General features: G+C 45.8%; 3 protein-coding genes across 11 annotated transcripts in view; 2 read left to right on the top strand and 1 right to left on the bottom strand.

Moving 5' to 3' along the window:
* Window positions 1-377: 377 nt before the first annotated feature.
* Window positions 378-9,184, bottom strand: LOC120895866. Of its 3 annotated transcripts, none has more exons than XM_040299558.1 (2): window positions 8,775-9,184; window positions 378-3,676 (listed from the first exon to the last, which is right to left on the bottom strand). In XM_040299558.1, the coding sequence occupies exon 2, from the start codon at window positions 3,671-3,673 to the stop codon at window positions 1,976-1,978; it is 1,698 nt and encodes a 565-aa protein (XP_040155492.1). In that variant the 5' UTR covers window positions 3,674-3,676; window positions 8,775-9,184; the 3' UTR covers window positions 378-1,975. The 3 variants fall into 3 exon arrangements, with proteins under 3 accessions (XP_040155492.1, XP_040155493.1, XP_040155495.1); XM_040299559.1 differs by lacking the exon at window positions 8,775-9,184 and adding an exon at window positions 3,761-3,906; XM_040299561.1 differs by lacking the exon at window positions 8,775-9,184 and adding an exon at window positions 3,766-3,906.
* Window positions 9,185-9,517: 333 nt separating this feature from the next.
* Window positions 9,518-11,610, top strand: LOC120896093 (thioredoxin domain-containing protein 9). Of its 3 annotated transcripts, none has more exons than XM_040299946.1 (4): window positions 9,518-9,647; window positions 9,977-10,518; window positions 10,599-10,744; window positions 11,282-11,610. In XM_040299946.1, the coding sequence occupies exons 2-3, from the start codon at window positions 9,982-9,984 to the stop codon at window positions 10,707-10,709; spliced, it is 648 nt and encodes a 215-aa protein (XP_040155880.1). In that variant the 5' UTR covers window positions 9,518-9,647; window positions 9,977-9,981; the 3' UTR covers window positions 10,710-10,744; window positions 11,282-11,610. The 3 variants fall into 3 exon arrangements, with proteins under 3 accessions (XP_040155880.1, XP_040155879.1, XP_040155878.1); XM_040299945.1 differs by having other exon boundaries at window positions 11,004-11,610; XM_040299944.1 differs by having other exon boundaries at window positions 10,599-11,610.
* An 829-nt stretch (window positions 11,611-12,439) lies between these two features.
* The window catches only part of LOC120897745 (oxysterol-binding protein-related protein 8), a 35,485-nt gene continuing 29,976 nt past the window's right edge, over window positions 12,440-17,948 (top strand). For 3 of the 5 annotated variants that reach the window (XM_040302840.1, XM_040302831.1, XM_040302812.1), the window contains exons 1-2: window positions 12,440-12,619; window positions 14,198-15,698. In XM_040302840.1, coding sequence (XP_040158774.1) covers window positions 15,551-15,698 — 148 coding nt within the window. In that variant the 5' untranslated portion in view covers window positions 12,440-12,619; window positions 14,198-15,550. Of the gene's footprint in view, window positions 12,620-13,289; window positions 13,400-14,197; window positions 15,699-17,948 lie in introns of those variants that run through there. The other 2 variants (XM_040302885.1, XM_040302821.1) reach the window with 2 other exon arrangements.

Here is a 17,948-nt window from a genome sequence, read left to right as displayed (position 1 = left end):
ATTAAGATATGCATGCTTATCGTGGAGATAATGAGTCAACCATCTTTAGTAAATTCGGTTGATGAATGGAGACTTTGGAAAGGCAAGCTCTTATCGCTAGCTATTCGTGGATCAGCGTGAAGGTAACGTTCAGGAAGGGCTCGGGCAGACCAAACCCCCTGCACAAATACATACCAAGAAAGGGGGATTTCAATTCCGGTCTTCCAGGTACGATTCAGGTAACATTGGAACCTCCGAATGGCGTTAGAACGGACTAGCCTACTGAGAGTAATCTTCCAATTAAACAATCAAATACACTCTTCACTGCCAACTTGATCAACGAAGGTCGCTGCATAGCAACGGTTACCCCAGCTCATACGAAATATAAATCAAAAATCTTACATTGAATGTTTGCTCTTTTTTTGGTTTTATTAATCATTTTGTGATATGTTTATAAATCTTTTTTTGCAAAATTCGACCCCATTCACAACATTGTGCTGGCGCTGTGTTTTAAAAGATCGCTATTTCGTTACCTCATCTCGCACTCGCGAGTAAAGTGATTGTTTCCTATGCCTACTATTCCAGAGCACGTGTTTTCTACCACTAAGTATATCGTTCCCTATAAAAGGGATATTGTAATGTAGCGCATGTATCGCAAATCTCAATATGATGCCACCGCAAACACGCACAAAAACACAAAAAAAAACACACATTTATATTTCATGCTACTGATAGGTTTGAAGAGAGACACTCAACTGTGTTTTGCACAACCACCTACTAATGTGTTTCGCTCCGGGTTGCATACGGAAGACGGACACCGCCCTCAGCTAAATACGTTTCGCTTCCTTAGTTCACCTCATTGAGAGAGATTGTTGCACATTCCATAGTGTAGCTGGGATTGCAGCTGAAACAAACCCGAAACCCGATTAGGGAGGAGGAAGCAGTCACCGTTTTTTTTTTTGTTTTCTAAAATGTGATTTCTTTGCGTATGCACACGCACATTCGATGGGGGGAGCACTGCTCTGTTACGCTGTAAGGTTTCGTTTATTTTGAGCATTCGGTTGTATTTTTTGGGCGGGGTTTTTTTTTGTCTACTGCCACAAGTTTGCATGCATTGCTGTTTATCTGATAAAAAACAAAAACGCAAAATCGTTTTCTCTCTTATCTGCTACTACACCTACGCGCCTTCCTAAAATATTTCTGATTCCTGTTTTATGATTTTCTGAGCCGCCGAAGAACATGTATACATACATAGCATCTAATTATCATCGTATTTCATCGTTGAACCAGAGTGTCCCAATCCCTTTGTACCAATATTATTTTTGCAAACATCGTGTGTATGATTTGTTTTGATAGCTAATTCCTTCAAATGCTGTTTTTTTACGCGCTAATTGCTCTTTCAATATTTTTTGTTGTTTCTTTTTCCGTTTTTCTCAAAATAAGAATGTTTACCAAAACACTGTGAGCTAACGCAACGAAACTTCTTTTCTCTATCAGCAATGTTACGAGTTTGCAGTAGCAAGAAATCACGAACAACTGAATCGACGGCGGCCCCTTGCTCCTAGTCTAATGTAGTGAAAACAAACAGCTAGTTGAAAAAATATACATGCTACTTCTACATGTAAATAAAAGAATATGTTGATAAACAGCAAACCGTTAGCAGCAGTTTTGTGACAAACCCCTTTCTCTCTCTTTGTGGTGTAAATGTGATTATTGTTTCCGGATGTATGTTCTTCTTTACGCGCGAATTCCATTGCCATTAAAATCCGGGAAATGTAGGATTGGGATTGAGAGGTGGGGAAGGGACACACAGAAGACACAACAAATACAAATGCGACACACACCAACCATCCCGAACCGAGAAACACGGTGAGCGAGAGGAATTCATTGCGAAGGAGGAGGTGTGCGCTGGGCGGGAGATACACCGCAAAGGGAACCGCCGCCCGACCACGTGGTGTGCTGTGCCGATGGATTATGTCCGTGCGCTACTGACGCCTTACATAATACTACACCACTGTTTCGGCTGCTGCGGCTGATCGGTGACGATCTTCACCTCGACCTCATCATCTTCGGCGACGGAGGAGGAAGATTCCTGCTGCTGCTGCTGTCCCTCGGCGCCCTCCTTCTGGCCGTCAGCAACTGGCGCCGTGGCATCGTCGCTCTTTTCCGCTCCCTTGCCAGCAACAACGTCAACGTCCATCGCGCCGGCACCATCCGCTTCCTTCTGGGGCGTGACGCTGGCCGTGGTGGTGGTAGCCTCGGCGGTGACCACCTTCGACGCGTCCTCCTCGTCGACGGCCAGTGCGCGGGGTGTACTTTGCAGCTTGACGCGCGACAGCCGGTTCTTCAGCATCGTCACCGGGGTGGCCACCATGCCGAGGAAGCCGCTGAAATCGAGCCGAGCGCGCTTCGGGCTGTCGATGACCGGCTCGTCCGAGGTCGATTCGGGCGTCATGTCCTTGCGCTTGCGGGTGGCCGATCCCGGCGTACGGAGCAGCATGCTGTCGCTGCCAATTTCCGAACCGACCGTTACGTTCATGCTGGAGATGGAATCGTTGTGCGGGTCGGCGGTCGAGCGACGCGGATGCGTGAACTTGATGTCGCTGATCGGGCGCGTCGACCGGCGACCGGAGATGGAACGGAGCGGTCGCCCAATGAGCGATTCGCCAGCGGTCGGTGTCGATGGTGCGTCCACTTTCGGCGAGCGATTCTTCTCCGACTCATCGCCAGCAGCAGCAGCAGCAGCAGCGGTCTTCTTGTTCGGCGAGCCAGCCGTTTGTTCCGGCTCGGCAGTAGCGGTGCCGCCGCTCGGTTTCGGCTGTGTCTTGCCGCTCGCCTTGAACGGGCTGACACGGGCCTGCGCTTGTGGGGCGGCTTTCGGCATCTTCGACTTGGCGGCGCTCGAGCGGGAAGGCGTGGCGGAACCTTCCTCCATATCCCACGGTTCCAGCAGCAGCGATTCCATCTCCTCACCATCGGAACAGAATCCTTTGAGGGTTTTCTCCGTCAGCAGCGAGCTTTCCAGATTGGTAGTCTTTTCCGATTTCGGTTGCTGCGGCGTTTCCATCGTTTTGTTGGCCGGTGCCGCTTCTTCCACCGTTTGTTTCTGCTGTGCGCGACCACTTGATCGAGGGCTGTCGCGTACCTTTGCAGTGCCTTCGGCAGCTGGAACTGAAGGCTGCTGCTGTTGCTGCGATGCTGCTGCCGATTCTGTCTTCTTGGCACCGCCCTCCCCGGTGGAGTTCTTCCGTTGCGAGGTTCCATTCTTCTCGACGCTTGCGGCCAGCTGGGAACCGTTTGTGGCGGACCGGTTCGTTGCGCTGTTTGCTGAAGCGGCTGGCTGCTGCTGCTGCTGCTTCATGCCATACATATGGTCCAACTGGACCTGCTTCTGCCCGGACGACCCATCGGTAGCCCCGGCAGTGCCAGGATATACCACGGCCGTCTGTGGTACTGTTCCATCGTTGCCGGGTGTACCGAAGCCACCGCCGCTACCGATCGCAACCGGTATCTGTGATTGCTTAGCGCCGCCACCCTTTGCCGCCCGGCCAACCGATCCGCCGGCTCCGGTCGTACCGCTGCCGTTAGTGGCGGTCGGTGTCGTCGTCGCACCGGCGGGCATGTTGCCGAATCCCTGGTACACCTGCGGCGTACGACGTCCGGATGTGGTTTGGTTCGAAACTTGCAGTGACATTTTCTAAAAAAAGAAAGAAAGAAACGGACAAAAGGTTTGAAAATTGAAATACTTCAGCGTACGATTTTTGCCCTGCGACAACACAACCTTACTCGACACTCTGTGTATCTTGGGAGAGAGGTTAGAGAGACAAATTGAGACGCGGTCAGACAAAATGTCGCGTTGTTCCCCGCGGGGGCGCGTTAATCAGTGAGTTACGCTCGGCTGTTCGCTCATCCGTGATGGTGTGTGGCGGGCGACTCTATCTACATTTAGCCCGGTTCGGTTGGTTCGGTTGGAGCGTGCTCGCATACTTTGTGCTCTATATACAGCAAGCGTATGCGTGTATAGCATATGTGGGATCGGTAACACCACCACCACCACACAGAAATACACCAACACGGTCAGTCAAAGCGCATTTGCGCGGTCGCTATGGTGCGATAGAAATCGCGCCGGCAACAAAAGCACAGCCTACCGGTCTGTACATAGCAAAGCAAAGCTTCAAACAGCATTACAGTCAGGTGGCAAACAAAGCATCAAAGCATTGGACTATAAAGAACATCACGTCCTCAATGGGGCAAAACAAATCAAGTTTTAGTTTCTATTTAGTAAGGTCTTTCGCAATATATTAGAGGACTGTGACTATTTCCATTACTATTTTCATGTAGCACTAATGTTTAGACCGACTGTATGCCTTACACACCCAGAGGCCGGCCAGCACATAATGGCATTGTTTCGCTGCCAAACAACATTTCGCGCCGCTGCGTTCTTCCAGCGATCGTGAACGCAAACACCCAAAGAACCACGGCAGGGGTTCTCTACTCTCCCCGTCACTCCCCCCCATACACCAGCCTTGTGTGAGTGTGTGTTGGTGAGTCCGCGTGTTTTACATAGTAATTACCGCCAATGGAACGTAGCCTCTTTTCCTGGCTCACTCTCTTGGCTCAATTACGGCCCCAATCATTCTTCGTGGATTGTAAAAGAAATAAAAATTTACACAAAATTGGCTAAGTATACTCTCTTACTGTGCGTAGTACCGCCCCCCCCCACCCCACTCTTCCCTATCAAAATGAATCAAAACCATTGGAAAGAATTCAAAATCAAAGCAACATAACAAATCGCGAAATAATACCGCCGTGCACACACACATACATAAAGACCCTCCCAACACGGCCTCTTTATCAAGTCCAACCGGCATCGCGTACACATGTCCCTTCTACTACTCCACCCCAGTTTTTTCTGCTGTTGTTTCGAACCCTTCAGGGAGATTTAAATGGCTCTCGCGGAAGGGCGGGGAAGTGGAAATGATTCTTTTATTTTGTCACTCACTGCACACCCATTCGTCTGGCATCCACACCCACCGATTGGCGCTGGGGTTCGATTGTTGCTTGCAAGGTTTCACCCCCCTCCCCCCTTGGACAAAAGTAAACTCGAATGGATGTGTAAAAACCCGATCGAGTGTTTCATTTTAATCTCTGTCTTTTGATTCTGAAGCAGAAGCATTGCGAAAGCCAGCAAAAACTAGCGAGACTCACTGCATCATTTTGGTTAGATGTTCTTGGCAATATGAAGGAAGAAAAAGACCCTCGCCTCCTTCGTCGGATTGCGTCAGGAAAAAAAGGCGGCGTTTCATTTAAACTATTTCGCATCATACAGTCTAGAGCCGCATTTGCATTCCCCTACGCCAACCGGTATGTGGTGTGCTATGTTGTTATTGAGATGCACATTCATTACGGCGTATGGGGTGGTTTATGGCAGAGAGAAGGTGTTTTTTTTTCTCCTCTTGAATGTTGTAACCCTACCTTCCCTCTCATTTAAATCTCTTTCCTTCCAACAAAATAAATCGTTGGCAACAAAAAACAAACCCACTCTTGCCCAAAACGTGCACAGCGCGGTCAATAACACACGCCGGGGAAGCGACCAAATTCAACTTTTTCTTAAAATATCATCCACACACACACACACACGGGCAAGTATCACCTGTGCAGCATGATCCGGGGGTGTCCATGTGTTGGCATGTTGCCTCGTGACGAGAATATTGCGTGCTCGATAGACAGGAAGACGAGCCGCGCGGCCTACTATGCTTACGTAAATATTTGCGGAAAAGAACGACGTTGTTTGTGAAGCATCATCTCGCGAGCCGATAACACCTTTACTTGATCATTTTCCCGCCACTCAACGAGAGGGTGAATCGGCGTTATAAAGAAAGTGAAGTTCAACATACACACCCACCAACGCAACGCAAAAGGAAGCGCAACAATTCGTTTGACCATGACCGTCCGCAAGCAAAGCAAAGGAAAGCAAGGGGGGGCAAAACAAATCGATACCACCAGTTTTAGTGCAGAATTCGCACATGCTTCGTTAGCGCTTCCCCCTTGCCGTGGGTGAAATAATCTAAGAAGGCGTCGTCGTCGTCTGCGTTGTCACGGTCGCGGTTCGCTAATTTTTACCATTTGTACGAAAGTACCGTTTGCAGTGTTTTTTGCGCGTTTGTTTTGCATTGTTTTTCCTGACACAGTTAATGGCTCGATAATCGATGCGTTGCTGCCCGGGGATGCATTATCGTGCGGGGGGAATGCGTACAGTGGCCACACCGGTGTGGCAGGGCTGCACATATTTTAAAGCGACGTGCCACCAGCACGTACATAAAGGCGTGTGTGAGTGTGTGTGTGTATCGTACGCACGTTTTCGAATCTAAATTCGTCATCCGTCAAACGCGCGCGCGGCCAAATCGAAACGGGCATGCTCTGGGATGAGGTATGTAAATCCTTTGGGAAAGGGACGAAGAGCTTAGCACGATGGTTTTCAAACCCAACAGAACCACACGCGGGCAGTTTGACAACATTTGCTTGCCGCAATCGCCTGCCAGCTACTGTTAAAGTGTGGTGATTGAGTTTATAAATAACACCATAATGAGCCGGGCTCTCAAGACGGTGTGTGACGAACGTTAGACTAGAGTGTATTTAATTTTCTTCTTTTATTTTTGCAAAGCGATACTGCCCCCTGGCTGTTTCTCGTAAACATACACGAGTAGGCTGATTTGAAAACTACACGGTTTCAGCTATTAACGGATATCACGTGTTGTTGAAATACCGCGTGGTAGGCATTTACAGACGTAACACTCACACGCGCTTTCGGCGTTTGCGTATACGCATCGTAGCATCAATGAATGGGCGTATTTATTTATCCTTTTAATATAAACTTTTTTTAAATAAGTCGAATAATTTGCTCAAATTTGAATAAATAAAAATTAAATTAATTATTTACATTAAATTAACAACTTTGCATCACTACTAAAACAGACTTCTAATCATATTTTTTTTTATGTTTCCCCAAAAAAGCTGTTGATTGTGAAATGGCGCGCAAAAGTTAACTTGTTGGTGTGTGCCTCATGTTTTAATTCCCCCTTAATTCCACACTGTAACTGAGACACGGGGGAATGTTTACAAACAAGGCACGAGGGCTCAAGACGTCGTCTCTTCTTTCCAGCGTGACACTTGTCCGAAAGAGTCCGTGACCATGCCTTTCCATCTCGTTTTTTTGCTCTGAGTTCGTTCGGGATGGTGCCGTTTCTTCTCACCCTTCTCACGGTGAAAAAGAAAGGCAAAGAAAAAGCCGTTGAACAGCTTTCCATTTTTCCCACCAATCGTGGATTCTCTTCATTTAATAAGAGATGCTGCGACTGCATTTTGAGCTGTGCATTAGACCAATATGATAGTATAGTATATGATGTAAAAACACATTCATACATCTTTCCACAATTGAAAAAAGTATCAATTGGCATCGATGTGAATGGCAGCATTCGGAGTGTTAAAAACATTTTTTCAAAGTAATTTTGCGCTCAACAACTGGCCTGCGACGCGCATTGGGTTCTTTTTTTCATAGATCTTTGCTTTCATTATCTCCCGATCGTCCCAACCAAGACGGGCCAGTCGGATGGACGGGCGGCAGCTTAATTAATGTTCCCGTTCTTTGTATTCGCTTTTGCTGCGATATTTCCTGAACACAGCAAACAGACACACACACACACACACCAACCGGCCAACATGGGAGGGACCCACATACCAACGCATCTTTCGCCTCTCTGTGTATGGTGTTGCAAACACCATAAAAGTGAGCATAAAACATCCTTGCTGCTCTTCTGTACCACCACCGTGCGAGCATACGAAAGTGTTCGCTACTGGGCAAGATCACTCACGCACACCACCACAACACAACGGCAGGGAACACGCACACACATACACACTCACACCTAGCACAAACCGTTCATAGTTAACCGTCCAAGCAACCCGGGTACAGCACATAGAACTTGCCTCTGGATTGCTTCTACGATTTGATGATTTGATGTTTATTTGTTAACAATTCCCCGACTTCATTTTGCAAACATAACAACTGTGCCTTTCGCGACATAATAACCCACGTAAAGTGCAGCAACATCATCTCCTCCGGACGAGGGACACTTTCGCGCGACACGAGCCCTTTACGGCGCCGCACCACACACAAGCGCCATTTTCATTTGAAACATACATACGGCAGCTATCCTTTTCGCGCACACTGCGCTATTGCCATGGCGAACCACCAAACATCCTCTGCGTCTCTGGTCGTCTCTGGTCGTCGTTTTGCCCACTTTTCAGCACGGAAAAAGTTTGACCTTTCTCGGCAAGAGAGCCCGCGAAATGTGTACCCGTAACGCGCGCACACCCCAGCCCCCCCCCCCCATTGCCTGCTGCCCGGTTTGCCACAGGTTGCCAGTGAAAGAAAAACAAAAATAACCTAAAAATAAAACTTCCGTGCCCAAGGAACGCTACCCGTGTGGTGCGTTCGAGGCTGGGCCCGTGTGTAGATTTATCAGCGACTACTACCCTTTTCAGCTACTGCAGTAAGGGCGCTTGTGGGAGCGTTTTTTTTGTTAACATTCTTTTTAATGTACAGAACTTTTGAGGTACATTTCCGAGTTTTTCATCGATGCCTTCAATCACGCACGCACACACACACATACATACACACGATTACAATACCACAAAGTTGGTATCAGAAGCCCACACTTGCTGCCTACTGCCACAGCGTATTCCTCTATTATCGGCAATGTAAAACAATAGCTTCAAACCATAGCTAAACTTACTTGTTTCAATTCTATTTCGCTTTTTCTCTCTTTGTGTTAACGGATTTCCGCTCGATTCCTGCACGAACGCCAACAGAAGACAAAAAAAAACCGGTAACAGAGCACGGGAAAGACAGACGACAATTGCACACACAGGCACACACGCTCACACACACACACACACGGAAGACGACGCGCGGACTTGTTCACTGAACTGAATATTGCTGCAGCAATTTGCAAACGGGTAGCGAGGTCTCGGATAACTTAATTCGTACAATAATCCAATGCTCACACTTTGTTCGCGGTGAGTTCACGGTTTTTCAGCAGTGCAATCGAAAGCCAAGCGAAAGATTAACGAAAAAAGCGCACACGCACAGCAACGCACTCCGTCCGTTCTGTTCAACGATTCGATTTTTTGTAATTTGTCAAAGTCGTTACGAAGGCCCCTGTACACGAGCAGTGGTGCGGCAGCAGCAGCAATTTGATCGAATCGATCAACGAGGGAAGCTGTCAAATCGCTTGCTTTGTGGGGGTTTCGATTTTGAGTGGATTTTAAATAGAAAAATATAATATTTAGTTATTTGTTTAGCATGTAAATATTTCCACCCTTTTTCCAGTAAAGTTTAAAATGATTACATGCTCATTTATTTAAAAATCAAGAAAGAAACTCCATAATTTGCATCATTTGTCGTGCGACGAAAAGCCCACTGTGCCACGGTGTTCGGTGTGGGTCGACATCAAGTCGACATTTGAGGAAATGTCAGTAGAAAGAGACGCAGTAGCGTGAAGAGCAGGAGGGCATGAATCACATACCCACAGAAGCGAAAAGTAGAAGAAAGCTAACGGGACGGTAGATTGTAATTCAGGAACTATTTTACAGAAACGTCGCAAATTGTAAGTATTTCGGGCTGCGGGAAGCTATTTTCAGCCCTTTGCCATCTCCCGATGCACGTGAGCGTGGGGTAATGTCGGGGCATTAGCGCTATTTTATCAAAATGACGATCAGATGCCCCCCGTCACGAATGTGGGTTCGGTGGTGCACGTCGATCGAAAACCAACGGGACGACCGGCCTTTGCACGCAAGGCGTAGGCCGCTCCCGTACATTTGTACGTGTGTGTGTGTGTGCATCATTTGGTGTTGCACTCGCTGTATCGTGTTCCGTTTTATTCACGAATCCGTTTCCAATTCGTGGTCTTGTCTCATTTTCCTCCCCCGTGCCCAGCAATCATGGAGCAGCTCATACAGAACCAAATGATCTCGGCCGCCGTCCAGCTCGAGAAGCATCTGGACAGTGAGCTGGACCGGCTGGAAACCCTAAACGCGGACGATCTGGACAAGCTGCGGGAACAGCGCATCCAGCAGATGAAGAAACAGGCCCAGCAGCGGCAGGAGTGGAAAAACAACGGCCACGGCGAGTACGCGGAGCTGGCGGACGAGAAGGAGTTCTTTGCGATATCGAAAAAGTCGCCCAACATCGTGTGCCACTTCTATCGCGACTCTACGCCCCGCTGCCGGATCGTCGATATGCACCTGAAGGTGCTGGCCACCAAGCATCTGGAGGCGCGGTTTTGCAAGGTGAATGCGGAACGGTGCCCCTTCCTCACAGAGCGCCTCCGGATCAAGGTGATACCGAGCATCGCACTGATAAAGGACAGCAAAACGAAGGACTACATCGTCGGCTTTACCGATCTGGGCAACTGTGATGACTTCAGCACCGAGATGCTCGAGTGGCGCATTGCCCAGTCCGGTGCGATCGAGTACAGTGTAAGTGGGGGGTCTTGTACATGTGGCTCGCTGGTACGGGTTAACCCAACATCATCCTCTTTCCCGCTTTCCTTTTTTAGGGCGATCTCTTAACTCCACCGGATGTGAAAAAGCAAAAGAAACCGACCAACATGAAGACGATCCGTGGCGGATACGATTCCGATGATTCTGACATTGACTTCGATGATTAAGGCACATTCGTGCGCGTGTGTGTGTGTCTGCTCCGGTGAGTGGACGGCGAGAGAAAGACATAGGTGGCAATCGTTCGGCGTGGTTGCGATAGGTGAGAGGGGGGTAGGGTGCATGTGTGAAATTTGTCTCGATATTCTCCAGAATCACCGCGAATAAGTATCTAGTTACAAAATTGTGCAAAAACACTCTCACTCCCACACACACCCATCCCTCTTCCCTTGGTCGTGTCCCGAAATGATCGTGTATGGCGCCGTTAACTATTGCTTCGAATTAATATTAACTAAAACTTCTAGGAAATAGTACCGAGTTATCAAAATCATCCCCCGTGCCGCGGGGGCACAAACGTCTTTTCTCACGTAGTGAGACGAACAATCTTATCAAGCGTCGAGAAAGGTGACCGCTAAGCTAGGCAGAGAACAAAAGAACAAGCATTTGAGGAAGGGAGCTTTATTTTAGTTTGTTTCCGTTCGAGATATAGGTTAACAAAATTTTACCACAGTATTTAACGTAATGGTCCACTGCACGCATTTAGTAACGTATGAGTTCATTATTAACATTCTCTAACCTGCAGAAGCGAGTGGGGCAACGGGCATTACAGCACTGCAATGCTGGCCTGCATCGGCTATTTATACAAAGAAAAGCAATCAAAACAAAAAATGCAGCAAGCAAGGCAGCGAACATTGGCGAATGCATGGCGGCGTGCTCCCGCTACCCGTTCCCGCACAAGCAACATTCACACTACCTGGGCCCGGCAACCAATGCTTGATTCTGATTATAGGCTACTTCGGAACGTAACAAGGATACAATTCTTATGCTTACACTAATCGTAAAGAGATGTACTCATTATAGGTTGAATAAATCACCCAAGGAAGTGTTCTTCTAGTACTATGATTTGTACAACGATTGCGATTTTAGATTTTATTGCATTGTGTTTTGCAGAGAAAAGCTATGAAATGAGAATTTTTAAGTTATGTTTGTTGTCGAATTTCATGCAACGAACAGTAACAAAAATGGGTTATGAATTGACGCTCTGTCTATTCTGAGCCCGCTCGTGGTTCGATTCGTTGTCTGGAGGACAGTTTCTCAATTTCTTCTTGAACACTAACTCAAGGGATTTGCTGTTGAAACTTAATAAATTATATGTAAATGAATGATGATTGTTATGCTACATAAGATAAGCATTTTTTTTACCCGATTCTTTAAACAATTCATAGAAACAGATGAATTTTTAATCATTTTTATTGTAGCCAAAATGCTTCAGTTTATCGTTTGTTGATATCGATGAGTGAACAACTCAACCAATAATTGTAAACGTAGTGCTTAGCACAGTGGGCGCTTCGCTCTGGACAAAACAGTTTTTAATTCCTTTAGTTTTTGTTTGTTGCAATGTAAAAATACCATGGAAAAGAAAACATAAAATAATACAGTTGTTTGTTAAAGTTTCGAATCTATTTTCAGAGCACAAAAATATATTCTTTATTTATATACGAATATTGTGTACAGAAAATGTAAACCAAAAAATCCAGCTGATTAGACAATTCGCTCAGATCAATCAATATGCACTAAAAAGAACTAAAAAATCTTTCATCAAAAATAATCACATAAAAATATCCAACCGGACAAACGTCACCACAAATGTCCAGTGTTTGCTTTGTTTTCATCCTCTCCTCCACCTCTCCCTCTCGCGGCTCATTCACGCAAATTGCAACTCCCTTCCCTTTACACGCCCATTCAATAACCGTCAGCGCGTCAACCAACACGAAGGCAGTTTCTGTTGGCGACGGTGTGGGCTGTGTTTCTCGGAAGCGGTGCTGCGCTGTTGTGTGTGTTGTCGGTCTCACATTCTTGGTGAAAAGTGTGCCCGCGCTGCACACAAGCAACGCACGGATCGGTACCGGATAATTAAAAGGTAAATAAGAAAAAAAAACAGCCTCTCTTTGCTTACCCGTCCGTCGTATAGTGATGTCAATTGGGGTTTGTTGCGAGCAGTGAGTGTGTTATGGGCCCCGTCCGGGAAGGTGGAAAGAAGGTTGAGCACGGGTTTACAAGTCGTACAAAAGCATATTGCAGTTAATTGCAACAGGGAACGTTCCGGAGCGTATGTCAGCACACTTGAATGGGAGATTCACAATGTCTGTGCGTGTGTGTGTTGTTGTGTGGTGGTAGTGCGGTTGTAAACTCACAGCTCCTTCCCCAAACAACGTATTTAGTGGGACGAAAGTGTGTGTCGGGTGTGAAGGGGTAGCAGTTACGGCGGTGTCCTGAAAGTCCACCACCTCGCCTCCCCCGTGGGGCTCCTCACCATTGCTGAAAATTTGTTGTTAGGGATGGGGTGGTGATTCTCGTATGCCGAAAGAAGGAGCGTGAGAGCAGCACGAAACTCGCGAGAGAACCGAATCGACACGATCGGAAAATTCGGGCGAGATTTGCGGAAAAATCGGATTGAAAACCCGCACATCGCGATGTGGTAAATGACACGAACGGAGATTATTGGAAAGGGGAGGGGAGTTGGGGAGTTGTAATCCTCATCTTTACCTCAGAAAAGGGAATCCATGGGGCGGTTGGATCGTTCCCATCTCAGTAGTCGCTGAGTTGGAACGCTTGGTGAAGTCGCGTGTGCTTCGGCTGGGGTAGAACAAGTGCGCTTGTTACGCCTGCTTGGTGGTTGAATTTTCCAACGCATCGACAGGTAAAGAAACACCGGCAGTGAAAGCTACTAATAGAAGAACGGAAGGAAAACCCACAGACCGACGCACGCACACATACACACATACGATAATCCAATTAGGGTTATTTCGTTCATAATCCAAACACAAGTGTGCAGAAGGTGCTAAGCACAGGGGAGGAGCACACACAGGAGTGAGGCGGAATATAAATACGCTACCCAGACGCACACTTGCACAGAAGCTCGTCAGCAGGGTGTCACTAAATTAGCCCTCTCACCGTCCGCCTCCCATCGCCTTCCGCGCAGCACGCGCGCACCCCCAAAGGGGTACCGGGAAAGGGGGTTGTTATTCTTGCGCGAAGATTCCGCCAGAACCTTGCGCAAGCAAAGGCGGTGACGGCGGCAGCGAATTGAGATAATCGGAACCAATTTCGCTCATTTTGATCGGTGGTCGGTGTCACGCTTTCAGTGACGCTCGCGTTTCCGTTGCTATCCTTTCTTTACAGGGTTTTCCTCCCTTGACTCTTTCCTATTGGAAGTGAGCTTCATATGAAAGAAATTGGACTCGATGGCACCCTTTTTGAACAGGCTCGTTGGAAATTCCCATTGGATTTGTCAAACAAGAGTGCTATAGAGTCCAATTCCCATTATATTATGCTCATTTCACGAAAGAAAGAATTAGTAATGTGTCCCACAGCTATGAAAACTCCTGCAAAACCCTGTATTGCTTCTTTGAAATTGTTTTTTGTTGTTGTTGCTTTTGAGCAATCAGAATAAAATTTCTTTTCTCTGTTTTTTTGTCTTTTCCACATCCACTTTCAGAACATCCCCTCCGACCACGGCAGTCATTTGAATCTCATCACAACGTGTATCTCAATTCCGTCGTCTTTAAAAAGCAATCTCGTCACACGGACGTGCGTGCGTGTGTGTATGTGTAGTGCCGTTGTTTATGTGTGTAATATACGATTCTTTGTAAAGTGCACCGTCCAAATCCGTACGAATACAGTGTAAGCATAAGACGGAAATCCCTCATTCGGCTCCATATCGTCTCAAACGAAACGTTATTATAATCGCGCTTTACTATAAGAGTTATCGTGTGTGTGTATGCGGCGAGGAAGGATGCAGGTTCGTTTTTTTTGTGTATTAATTCAGTAGTAATCTCAATCTGTGATCTGCACCGTAGCGCATTATCACTCAACTACTCTCTGTTAGCCGTGTATTACACACCTGAGCAGCAGGCAAAAGCAAGGATGCAGTGGTGATAAACGAAGCAGGCCAGGGCCAGACTCCGTATGTGTGTCTGTGTGCTGAGGGTGTAGTATAGTGCATTCGCGGGGATCTCGTCTACCACCCTACGCTACGCGCGAGAGATTACATCATCCGCACCGCCTGTTGTTGTACACAAACTCTCGCTCCGTGTGTGTATACTCTCTCTCTCTCTCTCTCTGTCACACACTCTCACTGCTGGCCATTTCGCGTACACGCACCGCGACGCCACGACGCGGCGCTCTAGTTATCTCTAGCAGACCGAGGAGTCTGCGTTCGGTTTCTGGTTGGACCATTCGGTACCGAGCCGCCGCACCGTTTGTGCCACAAGAGCATATTTTATCCATTGTGCAAATATCATTCGAAAGGTGAAGTAGTGTGCCCGTGTGCTGCCAGCCCCGTTGTGTGTGTGTGTGATTCTCTGCCCCCTTACGACAGCGTGTCACCGTGCTTTTCTGGCATTGTGAGTGTGTGTGTGTGTGTGTTTGTGGTTTGTTTTGTGCGTGTGTGCTAAATGAAAGTGAACGAAATTGTCTCGTGTAATGTGCGCCTTAGTACACTGGTAAGAAAGAGATAGAGTGAAAAGAGAAAGAGAAAGAAAGAGGAGTTGGGGCAAAGGTTGTCGTCCAAAAAGTAGAGCAAAAGTGCGATCAATAAATATCGTTATCGTATCCAGTGAATCGTGATATATTCAACCGCACATACTCACCTACACACATATATACACGCAAGTACGTGCGCATCAACACTGCATTGCCGTACAGTCCCGGCAGCAACAGCAGCAGCAGCATCCCTTTCTCCCTGTTCTTCCGCCGGAAGTGAATTTGTTGCCGTATTAAACCGACACTGTCCACCGACCGCTCGTCCCCATCGTGCCCTCGTTCCTGCGTGTACCCGCACACCAACACGATGAGTGCCAGCAGCAGCCACGGACCGTCCGCTTCCGTCAGTGCCGTGTCCACGCCGATCAATGCCGGCACGCGGCCAGATTCGGCGCCCGCCTTCGGCAGCTCGCACCAGGCGTCCACACCGCCCAACTCGGGTGGCAAATTTCTCGGTAAGTTGCCGCATGATCCCGACTATTTTTGGTTTTCTTTTCTTTTCTGTATTTTCTTCTCTCCGTTTGCTGTTTTGTTTTTCGCGTTGGCTTTGGAGTGAAACGAGCAGACGACGCACGTCTGTGTTGGCTAGACTTTTCCGCTGCATTAGCCTATCAGCTTTTCCGTTTATGTTCCTCCCTTTCTGGATTTGTTTCCCCTTTGTTTTCCCTTTCGTTTTGGCGCTTACGGTTTGAAATGTTCCCATTTGTTTGGGTGTGTGTGTGTCTGTCCAATTTTCGATTCCTTACCGTCGCTTGAGCTGGGTGCGAGAGGGTCTGGTTTCCGCTGCGTACAAATCGATTTTTCGTTTCCTCGGTCACACTTGCTTTTTAGCCTGGCGTGTCCCGTAACATACAGGTTATGCAAATGTGTGAACAATTTAAGTTGTTCGTTTTTTCAAGCAATATGGCCGTTTTGGACCGTTCCTCCAAACAAGCAAAAAAGTTATTCTTTTCATTTTATTCCTCGTACCCAATTTTGTTTAGTATTTCGAGAGTAGATTTTGCTCCTGATATGGGAAAAAATGTGTACAAACCAATGTATTGTTTGTTCTTCTTCAAATTTGTACTATTTTTGCTGTATGTAATATGTTAAATTTTATCTTACATCCTTGAGCCATGTGCAGCAGTTATTTAAGCTAATCTGTTATGTAAGAACTATACATTGGAAACAATTTACCAGGCCAGATCCTTGATGTGCTGGAAAATGCTAATTTCGCAAGCTCTCAAAATATGGCTCATTTTGCACCAAAAATTCCGTTGTGTTTCCTAAGCTATTGGATGAACAGCAATTTATTTTGGACAACGAAAACGGAAGACATTCTAGACAAGATATTCAATAACTGCGGTTGTCGATGTTTGCTAAAATATCTGAAAAGCTAAAATAATATCAAAGTACATTTTTTTGTGAAACATAACATCTATCGTATAGATTGTCTAGCTCTAGCTATTTTGATGAAATAATCAAAATTTTGGACCCAAACATCAGCAGTCTTTAAGTTAAAATTCAAAACGTAAAATTAAAAGTTGGATTTGTGTTAATTTTTGTGTGAAATGATAGGAATGTCAACTAAATCGCACTGAATTTATAACCCTAGGCTCTGATACATTTTACATACGGATTTATATAATATATTTGTATAAAAAGCCCTTCTATCTTTAGTCTTGTTCTCTCAATCAATAAAGAAATTCAGACAACATTTCAAAAAGTAATCTGTTGGAATAGCTCTTTTATAATATTAATAAATAGTACCCCGTGTGGTGCACTACACAAACCACCAGCAAATTCGTTGGAAATCAAACCGTCTGGACCACAATATATGTGTACGGTGGTACAGCTTAATTTCATTTCATAGAATTGGCCCTGTATTGCTTTGAAGTATTCAACTTCCGCTTGAAAATTGTACAATATGTAGAGAAATATACCCAATTGGAAGAAATTTACTTAGCTATTGTAGAGGCATGAGATAGATTTACCTGAAACTAACCTTTAATTTGCTGGAGACCTCAACCTGTGAGATGAACTGATAATTTCATGTAACACTCGTGTGACCAGATTGCGTAAGACATTTTTTTTAAATCAAGAATTGTTTAAATTCACGACTATCTTTTAAATTAAGGTGGTATTTTTTCTGAGTCTATCATAGTAAATATTAGGTCTCCAATCAAACTGAAACGGTACTTGACATTTTGAATCATTTGTGATAAGATAAGAACAAAGGTAAATGTACATAACATAAATGTGATCTGATCTTTGATTGACATGTAGAACACAATAGTTGGACAACTAGAGTGCATACTCGATAGAAGAGATTTTAAAAGATGAAATGACAGGAACATTATTTATTTATTACTATTACTTATTGCCTTAATGACGTCGTTTTTTGGAATATTTTGTTAATAATTTTGTACAAATACAGATACTGGAGAATGTATTTAATTCAACAAACATTTAAGATTTGTTTAAATGTATTCAATTTGTATAAACATTATAAAGTAGTTTAAAATGTTTAAAGTTCACGAACAAAAAGGGGGTAAATGTTTTTCCTCATTCACATGTCAAAAGTCAACAAAATAAGCTTATTAATGGATCTTGGACTCAAAACGGTATTAACCACATGTTCGACAGGCTTTGATTAAAACTAAAGGTTGAATAGGACAATGTTAATACTTGCCTCTTGATTTCATTTAAGAAGGAGTAATTCCTTC

This window comes from Anopheles arabiensis, chromosome 2 (genome assembly GCF_016920715.1).
Source record: "Anopheles arabiensis isolate DONGOLA chromosome 2, AaraD3, whole genome shotgun sequence".
Taxonomy (NCBI): domain Eukaryota; kingdom Metazoa; phylum Arthropoda; class Insecta; order Diptera; family Culicidae; genus Anopheles; species Anopheles arabiensis.
Note: the sequence above shows the minus strand (reverse complement) of the source record. Positions and strands in the feature narration are given on the sequence as shown.

Bases quoted from the DNA above. Each gene is read 5' to 3' on its own strand.
- LOC120895866 (XM_040299558.1), bottom strand. From the start codon at position 3,673: ATGTCACTGCAAGTTTCGAACCAAACCACATCCGGACGTCGTACGCCG.
- LOC120896093 (XM_040299946.1), top strand. From the start codon at position 9,982: ATGGAGCAGCTCATACAGAACCAAATGATCTCGGCCGCCGTCCAGCTC. The intron at 10,519-10,598 runs GTAAGTGGGGGG...TTCCTTTTTTAG, and splicing joins CCGGTGCGATCGAGTACAGT to GGCGATCTCTTAACTCCACC.